At 39.1% G+C, this 13,079-nt stretch overlaps 1 protein-coding gene across 2 annotated transcripts; it reads left to right on the forward strand.

Moving 5' to 3' along the window:
- Positions 1–1,080: 1,080 nt before the first annotated feature.
- On the forward strand, positions 1,081–9,304 carry LOC133724673 (diacylglycerol kinase 2). 2 transcript variants are annotated; one of them, XM_062151458.1, is made up of 9 exons: positions 1,081–1,231; positions 1,977–2,315; positions 2,460–3,175; positions 3,562–3,928; positions 4,005–4,081; positions 4,583–4,702; positions 4,803–4,967; positions 5,955–6,092; positions 7,072–9,304. In XM_062151458.1, the coding sequence occupies exons 2-9, from the start codon at positions 2,069–2,071 to the stop codon at positions 7,219–7,221; spliced, it is 1,980 nt and encodes a 659-aa protein (XP_062007442.1). In that variant the 5' UTR covers positions 1,081–1,231; positions 1,977–2,068; the 3' UTR covers positions 7,222–9,304. The 2 variants fall into 2 exon arrangements, with proteins under 2 accessions (XP_062007442.1, XP_062007441.1); XM_062151457.1 differs by having other exon boundaries at positions 1,977–3,175.
- The last annotated feature ends 3,775 nt before the right edge of the window (positions 9,305–13,079 follow it).

Genomic DNA, 13,079 nt, shown 5'->3' on the forward strand with positions numbered 1-13,079 from the left:
GTCTGGCAGGCTTGCTCCCTAAGTCATTGCCTAAATTTCACTTTCAAGAAACATGTTGGTAGCATCGTTTGCGGAAGTTATCCAAACTCCCATGACCGTAGTCATCAGGGGGAGATGCTGACATCAGGGGGAGATGTCTACATGTATGGTCTCGAAACGTGAAGGGTGTGTTGTGCTATTTTTCCCCTTCGACCGAGGTTATTTTTGTCCCACAGGGTTTTTGTTACTCGGTAAGGTTTTTAATGAGGCAACGAGAGGAGCACCACGTTTGGGTGACACAAGGGGGAGTGTTTAAGTAAATCTAGAATATGTGTCTGGCCCAAACTCTAGGTTACTTGACCTAGTTGTAATAGGGTTTAGAATTAGAGATATACTCGGAGATATTCATAGATATCCGATTAATTGTACGATTATCTTTCCTTGTACAACTCTGATTCTGTATGTCTTATAATCCTCTATATAAAGAGGGCCCCTATTATCAATTAAAGTACGACTCTTGTTTTTTAGTTTTCCTTAAACAGTTCATATATTAAATTAATTGCATATTTTTCCATTGAGCTGTGGTGTGTTGGTATTAAGCTTCCAACAATTATGAATAGGCCTTAGCTTTCAACTTAGAGCTTGTAGCACTTAATCCAAAAAAATCGGCCTATGTTTTTTTCTTCCTGGTCAAAGGCTCAACCACATCACACATGACATACTCGAGGCTCACCGATCGCTCTCACTAGTATTTCTTCCAAACCAGGTCGGTACTCGCATGTACTCGTGCCCTCTCTTGCACACTACAGTACTTGGAAATAGCCAACGCGCGTTTAACCTCTTATTGCTAATCCTAGCATAACTCTCACCCGGTGTGTCATGTAGCTCATTAATTTTTAGTTGTAAAAGAATCCAAATCGCGGAAGGTAATTCCAAGACCTTAGTGAGTTTGGCAACGCGCATTTGCTACGGACATTCCAAAAGGCAAAAACATGCAAGCCGTGTTGGTTCGCTCGTTGGCTGCGTTAAATGAAAATCCCGCGCTTTTCTTTCTCTCTCTCTCTCTCTGTTCCTTTTACCCGTAACATGATGTGAAAAAAGCCCCCTCCCTTATATATTACTTTTTTATTGAAACCTCCTCTCCAATTCAATTCCTTTTCTCTCCACCCCAAAAAAAAAAAAATCCTCTCTCCTTGTTCTCCCATTCCTCCATTCCTAGGGTTTCTCTCATCTCCACCTTCGCTCTCTCCAGGTATGTTTCTCTAGATCTGTTCAATTGCATCTTCTATTTCCAGATCGCATATCTCCGGAGCTAATTCAGCCTAGGATCATTTGATTTCTGAATAGTCGGAATTTTATCTTGTAGATTTGTGGTTTGAATTGATCGTTCTATGTTTTCGTTTGTGCTGTGTTTTTATATTTTATATTTTTTTTCTTATAGATTTGTGGTTTGAATTATGTGTTGTTACTGTTTTTGGAAAAAGGTAGAAACTCATGTATTGATAATTTTCATTCAATTTGGTAGAGCTAAACTTGAAATTCCCGCGCACATTACCGTATTCGTTCGCCTAGTTTGTGAATCGAAGGACTTGAAGTGTTTCAGTATTGATTGATAAGTTTGAGATTTTGCACACACATTTGACTGTTCAGCAATTGGTAGAGTACCGAGTAGAACTCAGAAGATACATAGATAGATAGATGCTTACACTGGAACTAGGAAGCTAATCTATTACGGCTCTTACTGTAAAGTTTAGTTTAGCATAAACATTGACCGTATGATTTTTAGTTTGACATTTTCTGTTTTTCTTTTTTTTTATCTGGAGCTAGAATTGTAGATTGCAGCCTTTACGTTACAGTGCTGCATCATTCTATCACTTTGAAGTAGTGGTGACTATTATTTTGTCTTCACTGTGTAATTATTTCCTTCTATCTGCTCGATCTGGTCTCTACGTTTTAATCATTTAGTTTCTTTTTTTATGATTTCTTTTGACAACCAGGTTTCCTATGCATAATCTAGATGTTGCCGAGCAATTCCAAATCTGTAATCTGGGAGAAGCACTATATTTGATGTAAAAAAAATTTTAAGACCATGATGGTCGATTTAGGCATCTCACTTGCAAGATTTGTGACCAGCTCGGACAGTTATGGTCCATTTCTTCTGGGATGGCTGGTCACCGGTTCATTTGGTCTTCTAGCTATCATCTTTGCATTTCTTAAATGGGAGAGAAGGACATCTCTGGATTGGGTTAAAGCTGCGGCTAGAGAAAAGAAGAAAGTCTGGAAGAAGCTAAGAGCTCCTCTGTCAACCCATACATGGATAGAAGATATTACTAATGGTGAACAGCCATCTACATGCTGTGTTTGCTTGACTTCCTTGGTGTTTCTTCAGAACCTAGGCACTAAAGCTTCATCGCGCACTTCTGTCCATCGTTGTGTAGTTTGTGGTGTGGCAGCTCATTCTTATTGTTCTGATTTTGCAGTAAAAGATTGCAAGTGTGTGGCACAAGCCGGTTCTACCCATGTTCGACACCACTGGTCAGAAAAATGGGTTAATATGGATGATAATCCTGAGATTTCTGCCTGCTGCTTCTATTGCGATGAGCCATGTGGTGTTCCTTTCCTTGATGCTTCTCCAACATGGCATTGTCTATGGTGTCAGAACCTCATACATGTCAGATGTCACAATAAAATGGCAAAAGAGTCTGGTGATGTTTGTGATCTTGGTACTCTTAGGAGGGTCATCCTTTCTCCTTTATGTGTAAAAGAAGTCGGTCACTTAAATGGAGGTGGAGTGCTGCGTTCAATAACAGATGAGTTTATAACTTCATCTGTTCGTGGCCAGTTTAGAAGAAAGCGTCATCGTTCTAAACATGGTAGTGGTCATTCAGCTAATTGTAACCCATCCAATGATGCTCTGGAGTATCTGTTCAATGGGCTTACTGGTATGAAGAAATCCCGTAGTGAGAAGAGTTTTGACCACTTGAAGGATGGCAGGGCACTGAGCGTTAAGGGTAACCATAATGGCTTTATGCAGAAAAAGGGTGGAATCGTCACCTATGGTCAATTTAAGAAATATAAAGTGGTTAATTTACCAAAGGATGCAAGGCCTCTTTTGGTTTTTATAAATGCCAGGAGTGGAGGCCAAAATGGGGCTTCTTTAAGGAGGAGGTTGAACATGCAATTGAATCCTGCACAGGTAATATTCCTTTAGCCTTAGCACCATCAATCTTGGCCAATTAGACCTGTTCAAAGTCATTATTTTAATTTCTAAAAGTCATAAAAGATCCTATCAAAAAAAAAAAAATAAAACAAAACTTATCAAGGAGAAGTATGGAGAATGATAAAATTGCTCTCCTTGCTGGAGTCTAAAGCTAGCATTATTGTAGTTGCCATTTAATATTTTTCTTCAATTAGTTAGCTGTTTAAATCTTGTAGGTTAGTATTTAAGTGATAAGTATTTACTGGATATTACATCATCAAGAACTGATAATTGTTTGCAGCCATTGATATTGGTATGCTATATATGGCTTTCCGTTTTGCATATTATGTTCTTAATCAGCTGAGTTCTTCTTTAAAATGCAGGTTTTTGAATTGAGTTCTTCTCAAGGGCCTGAGGTTGGTTTGGAATTGTTCAATGATGTGCAATACTTTAGAGTTTTGGTATGTGGTGGAGATGGCACTGTTGCATGGGTCCTTGATGCGATTGAGAAGCACAAATTCGAGTCACCCCCACCTGTTGCTATTATTCCCCTTGGCACAGGAAATGATTTGTCAAGGGTTCTGCAATGGGGAAGAGGCTTCTCTATCGTTGATGGACAAGGTGGCTTAACCACGCTTTTACATGACATTAACCATGCTGCAGTTACAATGCTAGATCGCTGGAAGGTAAACATCAAATCAGAAGCTGATCCAAATAAAGTGCAGTCCAAGTTTATGATGAACTATTTAGGTATATCTCTGAAGCTTCAATTTTCTGGTTAGAGATTGTAGGATCTGTCTGACATTTCAATATTGCACTTTGAAAGGTATTGGATGTGATGCGAAGGTTGCTTATGAATTTCATGTGATGAGAGAAATAAATCCTGAGAAGTTCAGTAGTCAGGTACCTGTATTTATATTCGGGTGGCACTGCCTTATTGTTTTATAATTATATTTCTGGCACTGGTCCTTTTTCAATTGTTTACTAATATGTACATGGTCTACTTAATTTTATGTGTGGATTTTTGAGTCGTATTGTATCGGGAGCTAAAGCATTCAATTCTATTTGTTCCCCCACCCAAAAGAAAGAAGAACAACATCAACATCTTGGTCACGAAAGAATAGTTTTAAATACACAGACCTTGTTTATTTGGAGAATAACAGAAGAGTAGAATTGGAATTATTAAGGGGCAGGAAGGGGATGATAGATGTGTGAGAGAAACCCAAATTAAGAAATTCTTCTGTTAGAGCTATATGCTATGTAGTTACAGTTGTTAAAATGCTTTTGGTTAAACATTGCAATTTCTAATTTGCAGAAGTTGTAATTAAAATTTTACAGAGAAAGAAATAATCTTGTGCTTTCCTTCTCTGATTTTCACTTTACTGATGATTGCTATATTAACAGTTTGTGAATAAACTGCGATATGCCAAAGAAGGTGCTAGAGATATAATGGACCGAACTTGTGCCGACTTACCATGGCAAGTTTGGCTTGAAGTTGATGGGAAAGACATAGATATTCCAAAGGTAATACATCAGTCACTGATTCTTTTTTATGATTTAAGTTAATTCTTTCATATATCAAGGGATGCCTTTTCCTTATGTTTTCTCTTTTTCTGCTTCCCAGGATTCTGAGGGTCTAATCGTGCTCAACATTGGCAGCTACATGGGTGGGGTGGATCTTTGGCAAAATGATATTGATCATGATGATGACTTTAGTCTTCAGTCAATGCATGATAAAATGCTTGAAGTTGTATGCATATGTGGATCGTGGCACCTTGGCAAACTACAGGTCTGTGACATTTAAACAACTTCTATTTCTTCATTTAACTGTGTTTGAATTTTTATGTAGAACCTCCATCTCTGTTACTTAGCACCCTGCCACCGCTGGCAGAATTAACAGCAGGAAGGGTGGATCTTAACTTACTTTCAATCCAGTATTTTACTATTTATCTGTCATCATTGGATCTGCTGTAGGCATTCGTTGTTTTTCTAAACTTGGCCTTAGCCCCATAACCATGTGGTATCCTGACTTCTTAGAACTAGATTAAGTGAAAAAAAAAAAAAAAAGTTTTATCAGATATGGTTTTTGGTCTATGTCTAGAAAAACTGTAGTATCTGTCACTAGTGGATTTTGTAGCCATGCTCCTCATTATGTTATTAACAGGATGCCTTTTCTATTACTATTATCAGAAGAAGAAAAAATATTTATTTACAAAATCTACATACAAAGTGGATGTTAAGTTATTAACAGAATGTTTTGATGTTTTAATTGTTAAGACAATTTAGCATCTTAGTAAAAAACAAGGGCTAAATACTAGTTAGTACCCTGTGGTTTAGGTCCAAAATCATTTCAATCCCTGGACTTCTAATTTCATCAAAAACACCCCTGCACTTTCAATTTTGATCTAATAGGTCCAATTCGTTAATATTCTTTCAAATAGTTGGATTATTTGTTGAAAAACTATTTATTTTTAATAGTAGGACTCACTCCTAAATTGACAATGTAGACCACCTCGACACCACATCATAAAACATAGACCATATATGATCCACATTAACAAGTTAAATAACTCAATTGTCGGAAAACTAACAAATTGGACCTATTAGATCAAAATTGAAAGTGCAGGGTTGTTTTTGATGAAATTAGAAGTTCAGGGACTGAATTGATTTTAGACCTAAACCACAGGGTAGTAATTTGTATTTAGCCCAAAAAACAATTATCATCTTTCTCTGGGGAACTGTTCTTTAATAATCAAATTTGTAATTTGCTGTACAGGTTGGACTATCACAAGCTAGGAGACTAGCCCAGGGGAATATCATAAGAATACATGCATCTAGTCCTTTTCCAGTCCAAATAGATGGGGAGCCATATATACAACAACCTGGCTGTATAGAGATAACACATCATGGGCAGGTATGATTTGAATTCCCCTATGCAATCTATTAAATTCAAGTCAAACTCATATGCCTGATAATGTAATACAATAACTCTTTATGGATGTGGTAGAAAGTTGTGTAAATTTAGCATGCTTGGAATACTTGCTTTTCAATGATTTACCATATCAGAACACAGACCTGTTAGCAGTATATAGAATTCATCTTATGACTGCTTTTTGAGTAAAGTAAGAATCACATTGTTGGGACGCACCCTCAATGTAGTCCCATGATAAAAATGTAGGTGTAATCTAAGAAGGGCCTACAAATATGTGTAATATAGTTTTAGAGTTATCGCATTGTTCTGAGCGTATCCACCACAATACCCCATGTCATCCTCCTAATGTAAACGAGCCAAAACCATCAGTCAATCTGGGTTTTGCTCTCTTATGTTACACCACTTTCATTCTATATCTATTCAAAACTCCAAACTATTCCCATAATCTTTATCCCTAAGATATTCTATTTCAGTTGTAGTGTTTGGGTTTATCTTGAGCTTGTTTCGCTATATTGATGTTCTTATCTTCCATGTTTGGAGCTAAGAATCAGTCTTTAGTGGGTTTGAGTTGGGAAAACACAATTGTTGGATTATTTACGGTTGGACCCTGCACATACTGGTGTACATATGGTCTTCTGAGTATTCTTATAGCATTAATTTTAATATATTCTTTGATATTCTATGAAGGGAGATGATAGATGCGAAGGAAACGAGATAATAACTATAAAAGATATATGTAGAGCAAAACTAATAGGTTTTTTTAATAGCTTTAAAGAACTTAAACTTTAGTAGGTGTACTCTCTCATTTTTTGCTGATCAGATATTAATTCACCCATTCTTTCTGCCAAATCTAGCTACCCTCTCTAGCTTTTGATTGAAAAACAGGATGAGCACAACCTGAAAACCGAAAGTAAATGTTCAAGGAGACCTAAAGTTGTGGGTATTGTCATTTTATTCTCAGGTGTTTATGTTGAGGAGGGCTTCAGAGGAGCCGAGAGGGCATGCAGCTGCAATCATGACGGAGGTTTTATTAGACGCCGAGTGTAAAGGCATCATTAATGCATCTCAGAAGAAAACACTTCTCCAGCAGATGGCTCTCCAGCTTGCTTGATCTCACGTTCAAATTTTGTTCTCCTTTTCAATTTTCTTCCACTTATTTTTAGCTGATCTTCTTGCCCCATATATATATATCGGCTGTTTCAGTTGTCTATACACATTGCTTATTTGTAGAAGCAGTTTTTGTAAACCCCATAGCGAGTGAGAAAGAGAGTTAGATGAGAGCTTATAAATAGGAAAATTTGTAGCGATATGATATTGGGTTCAACTCCCATTTTTGTGCAATCAATTATTATCGGATCACTCCAGTTTGGCTTTGTAATGGGAAGCTCGACGTACAGCCAATTCTGCATTTGTACCTTCACTAGCTAGAGTCAAGCAATTACGAGGGAATAACAAGTCCCTAGCTAGAAGCATCAAGTGGTGGAGAAAAATTTGCAAGTTAACTAGAGAAACATTCTGAAGCTGCAAGCCAATCATTAAAGAAACAAAATGAGTAAGGTGAGTTAACGTTGCAAGAATATTTAGCAAGCTTATTGATCTTTCCATATGGTCGGAAATAAGAAAAATTCAAACCTGGAGATTATCATATTGGGGCTGATTTCACTTTTGCACACGAGTGTACTGCACTAAAACATTCTACACAAAATTTGTCCAACACTAATTTGTAATGCTTTTGCAAAGCTTGTATTTCGAAACTGGCCAAATTCACCTATCAGGGGACACAATTGATAAATTTTAGGATTAGAGCTCTGAAGAAACATTATTAACATGGATATGTAACTCCAATATCATCCAAGTTCCATTTCCAAAGTTTGATCTCTCTGCGGTGTACCTCAACATATGCTGTGCTGTACTAGTCGTTCCCGTTACAATGGAAGTTAATTCCAAAAGATACGCTTTAATGTTTTTCTTCTTCTTTGTTAGATTTTTCTGCAATTTCCTTTTGTTTTCTTTGCTAACAAGCTATCACAAACTGAAGTGTAGCAAACGAAATTTAATATAATAGACTTCACCAAATTATATGATGTCTATAATACCATTCAAAATAAATATTGAAACACGTGCAATGCATGGTAATACACGCTAGTAATATATAACTCTGCGCGTAGATGATCGATGTCAATTATTTAGTTTAATTAGTTAATGTAGTCAAATTATTTTTACAAATTTGGTGTTAGCGATTGATGACACACCAAACTTCAACGTGGGATCCCTCATTCCCTTTCCACATATAGATGAAACATGTACATACGCGACTTAGTCGTTGTATATTTTCTATGCCTGGTCAAAGCAGCCATGGATAGTTACACATGAAAGTGGACAGAAGCATCGATCTTATAAGATATTATGGTCCTCAATTTCTAGATTGTCTGCCCCGCAAGTTAATCAACAAGCAGGTATCTCTCTCCACCTCTATAAATTAGTGGGAAGCCCGGCCTAATCATCAATCAAATCCATATCTACCTCTCCGCTTTCATCAGTATTTTTCTCTTCTGCTATATCTTCGGCCTATTCATTTCAATAGCACCTGCTCGATCAATCAGCGAAAATATTAAGAAACCACGCAGTACACAGTACCAATTGATGGCCATTTTTTCAGCTCTTCTCGAGTGCTTCATCCCTTCATCATCGTCACAGGTTTCCGATGATGCAGGAAATGCTAGTATTGCCAAAGCTCCTGATTCCTCAAAGCATTCCAGCAAAAGTAAATCTTCGTCGAAAGCTCCCCTAGTAGTTTCTCACTTTCCCCAAAACTCATACATCTCTCGCCTGTGATTGATGCTAGTGAAAGAACTGAATACCTGAAGAGTGTGTTTCTCTGAGTTGTCTGAGACTGTCGATCGTTTTGTATCGCCATTTATGTATGGAATAGTTTACTTCACAAGGCCAGCAGCTCGAGGCAGCTCTCTCAATCACGAGCTGCTGGCCTTGTTCTGTCGCCTGTTGTAACTATGTAATTACAGAGTTTATGGATGGAACTGAAGCCTGAAGCTAGCCATGAAGCCGGAAGACAAGAATCACAGATTGAGGATTATAGTTTAATTTCATTTAATTGTTCTGTTTTCAAGTACTGTGTTTATTATAAAATTTGGGTCTCAGATTCTTTAATGTAGCGATATTGTTGTTTCATGATCTTTTCAAGCCAATAAATTAAGAATGTTCTGAATCAAGTTGCATGAGTACTATATTCCTTGAAATAAAGGACCAAATTTCTGAATCACCCATTTGGTTTAGGACAATTATTATTGTTGTGAGTTGTGGCCAGTATTAATTAAGCTGTGTATATTGAGAACCACCAAACATTTTGAAGTTCTCATTGATCTTTCATCTTTCACGTCACTTTATATTAGGGCTAAACACAAATGACTACCCTGTGGTTTAGGTCCAAAATCAATTCAGTCCCTGAACTTCTAATTTCATCAAAAACACCCCTGCACTTTCAATTTTGATCTAATAGGTCCAATTTGTTAGTTTTCCGACAATTGAGTTATTTAACTTGTTAATGTGGATCATATATGGCCTATGTTTTATGATGCGGTGTCAAGATGGTCTGCATTGTCAATTTAGGAGTGAGTCCTACTATTAAAAATAAATATTTTTCAACAAATAATCCAACTATTTGAAAGAATATTAATGAATTGGACCTATTAGATCAAAATTGAAAGTGCAGGGGTGTTTTTGATGAAATTAGAAGTCCAGGGACTGAATTGATTTTGAACCTAAACCACAGGGTACTAACTAGTATTTAGCCCTTTATATTATGTATCTAATTAACCTAGCATTCTCATTTTCATGTTCTGTTACTCGATGATTTTCATTTTCGGGTAAGGAAGGCGGGATGAAATCAGCTGTCTCCAATATACTATTCCTATTCTGTCCCCATGCATTCATTGATCCACAAAGATTAAGAAAATCTTTTGTTCCATTTTTTATTCTTTGTGGACCAATGAATGCATAGGACAGAATGTGTATAGTGTAATTGGGGACAGCTGGTTTCATCCCAAGGAAGGCCAACCTGCAATTAGCAAACTTGGGTAGTGTGGGAGTGATCAACTACCATTAGACCTACATTTAAGGCAATTAACTCCACAGTTAGTATGGTGATAAATGTCGGTCATAGAAGCGGCGATTATTATGGCCTTAACTACGATAATAACTACGCGCAATGATTACGGTTCTAAATGCGCGATGAATGACCGTCGTAAATGAGTCATGATTAACCGTCGTTAATGCAGCAATGATTATCATCATGAGTGAGTAAGCAAATGCGACCATAAAAGTGGAAATAATGGCGGCTTGTCTCCCAAGTAAGTCATTGTCTATATAAAGGCGGCCCGACATCAAGGTAAACCATCTCATACCAACTCTTTCTACTCCACTCGACTAAGAAACGTACTGACTTAAGCATCAGAAGGTTTTCTGCAGGTACCCCCCTCCTCTTCAAGCCGACTGTCAAATTTCCAAGTCGACCCCCCAAGGAAGCTTCTCGATTGTTTCTAGTCAGCTCCCACTCCAGTCCCCATTCATTGGTGAGTCAAAATCCTCTTCGGAAATTTTTGTCACCAACAAGTGGCGCCGTCTGTAGGAAGCGCTTTTTCCTAAAAAGTGATGGCGGGAGCCGCACCTTGAGGAATCCAATTTCTGTCACTGAGGACAAGCAATGATGAAATCCAACCCTCGAACAGACCTGCCTCGCTAAGGCCATGGCGAAGCCAGTGGCGGCACTTTCCAAACCAACAAGGTAACAAAACACGGACGCAGAAAGCGTCACCAGTGAGGGTTTCGACGAACCTCTCGCCGAGGGGCCATGCGACAAACTGACTGGATATATAACTAGAGGAACCAGTACAGGCCAATCGAAGAAGACATGCACTGAAGAAAATGATCAATTATTGTAACTAAGCCGGTCCTGAGGGCTCGCAGCCGAAATCTAAAGGGACGTTGGTAAGCCTCTATTCCAATTAGCAAATGGGCATCAACCCAGGTAACACCGATCAACATTTAGCAGTTACTCCTATGATTTTGGTTTACAATTGATCTCAAAATGCAATTAAGGCCAGTGGCCGGAATGACTAAAATATTGTTCGCTTAACTTGTGCGACTTTTGGACCTCACCCTCGCCGGCAGTGGGGGTGGGATGATGGACCACACCCTCGCTACAGGCTGAAGTGGGATGGCGTGCCTCACCCTCGCTGTAGGCGGGAATGGGATGATGGACCTCGCCCTCGTTGCAGGCGAGGGTGGGACACGGTGATGGATTTTATCCTTGCAGGACGTGGAGGTTATGAAATTGGTAATGAAGCCGAGCCCCTTAGGGAATTGGGGCAATCCTGTCCTCAGAAGACGATAAGCACCGGTCCGTGGAGAGAGAATCGTCCTATGCAGTTTGGTTTCAAATTCTTCAATACATTGTTTTTTAACTGCTTATCGCCCATGATATTGATTCTCAATTTCGAATTGCCCATTGCATTATGCTTTTGTTTTGTTTTATCTTTCTGAGAGACAACGCGCACAGAAAAGAAAAACAAGGGGCATATAAGGAAGTGAAATATACGTCGCAGCCATGGAAACACCGATGAGGTCATCGACGTCGAAGCAGGAGTCGCCGTATTGAGAGAGGCATCATCGACTTCGGGGACTGCGTTGTGGTCATTGAGAAAGGCGTCACCGACGTCGGGGCCGGCGCCGGGGTCATAGTGAAAGGTGTCACCGACATCAGAGTCGACTTCGCTGTCATTGAGGAAGGCGCCACCAATATTGAGGCCGACAACGCCGTCATCGAGAAAGGCGTCACTGACATCAGGGTCAGCGTTACCATCGAGATTAGCATCGCCGTCGTTGGCATAAGCATCATGGACATCAGGACTAACAATCATGGCTAAAGAAACCAAACGTTCAAGGGATTAAGCGGTTCAGAAGGTCAGCCCATAATTTTATTGTACTTGAATTAAAGAACTTATATTATTTGAGCATAAGGAGAACATTCAAAGCTGAAAATTGAAAGAAATCAAAGCAATCGTCTCCCACACAACCTTCTTACATGGACATAACATTAAAATTAAAGGAAAAATAAAACATTCGAGGTCGAGAAGCTTCAAAGTCAGGGGGCGCCGTCGGAGCCCACATAGTATGGCAGGACAGACTCGTCTATCCCACAGAAATTCAGTATCATGCGTTGGCAGTACTCGATGACGGTGTCAGAAGCCAAAAAAAAAAACCACAAGGAGAAGAGGGAGAGTTTCACAGCACGGTGCCTCATGCATGGCGTCTGGTTTGAGTTGCGCTAGGGACACGGTTCAAGAATAAGGCAGCTCACCAGGGGCACCGCGTGCGCCGCTGGAGATGCCACCAGTAGACGAGTCCGGGACGTGAAGACCCGAAACTGGACTGGCTGCAAGACAAACGCAGATCTAAGTCCTGGTTTGGGCATGTCGGCATCGGCGTCGTCAACGAGATAAGATGCAGGCTATGAAAAAGGAACGAGGATCTTCTTATAGAAGCACATCTATGCTTGCAACGCAAGGAAGGCCTAAATGAAATTCAAAGAAGGGTACCCAAAGAGAAATTTAAATATGTGGAGCACAGAGAGGAAATTTGAGCTTTGGAAATTTTCTCTTGGGATGAATTCCCAAAGAGAAAATTTAGGGGCATTGTGGGAGTGGTCAACCACCACTAGACCTGCAATTAAGGCAATTAACTTCGCAATTAGTACGGCGATAAATGTCGGTCATAAAAATGGCGATTATTACATCCTTCACTACGATAATAATTACGCGCAATGATCACGGTTATGAATGCGCGATGAATGACCGTCATAAATGAGTCATGATTAACTGTCGTTAATGCAGCAATGATTATCATCATGAGTGAGTAAGCAAATGCAACCATAAAAGCGGGAATAAAGGCGGT

The sequence above is a fragment of the Rosa rugosa genome, chromosome 1 (genome assembly GCF_958449725.1).
Source record: "Rosa rugosa chromosome 1, drRosRugo1.1, whole genome shotgun sequence".
NCBI classification, from domain to species: domain Eukaryota; kingdom Viridiplantae; phylum Streptophyta; class Magnoliopsida; order Rosales; family Rosaceae; genus Rosa; species Rosa rugosa.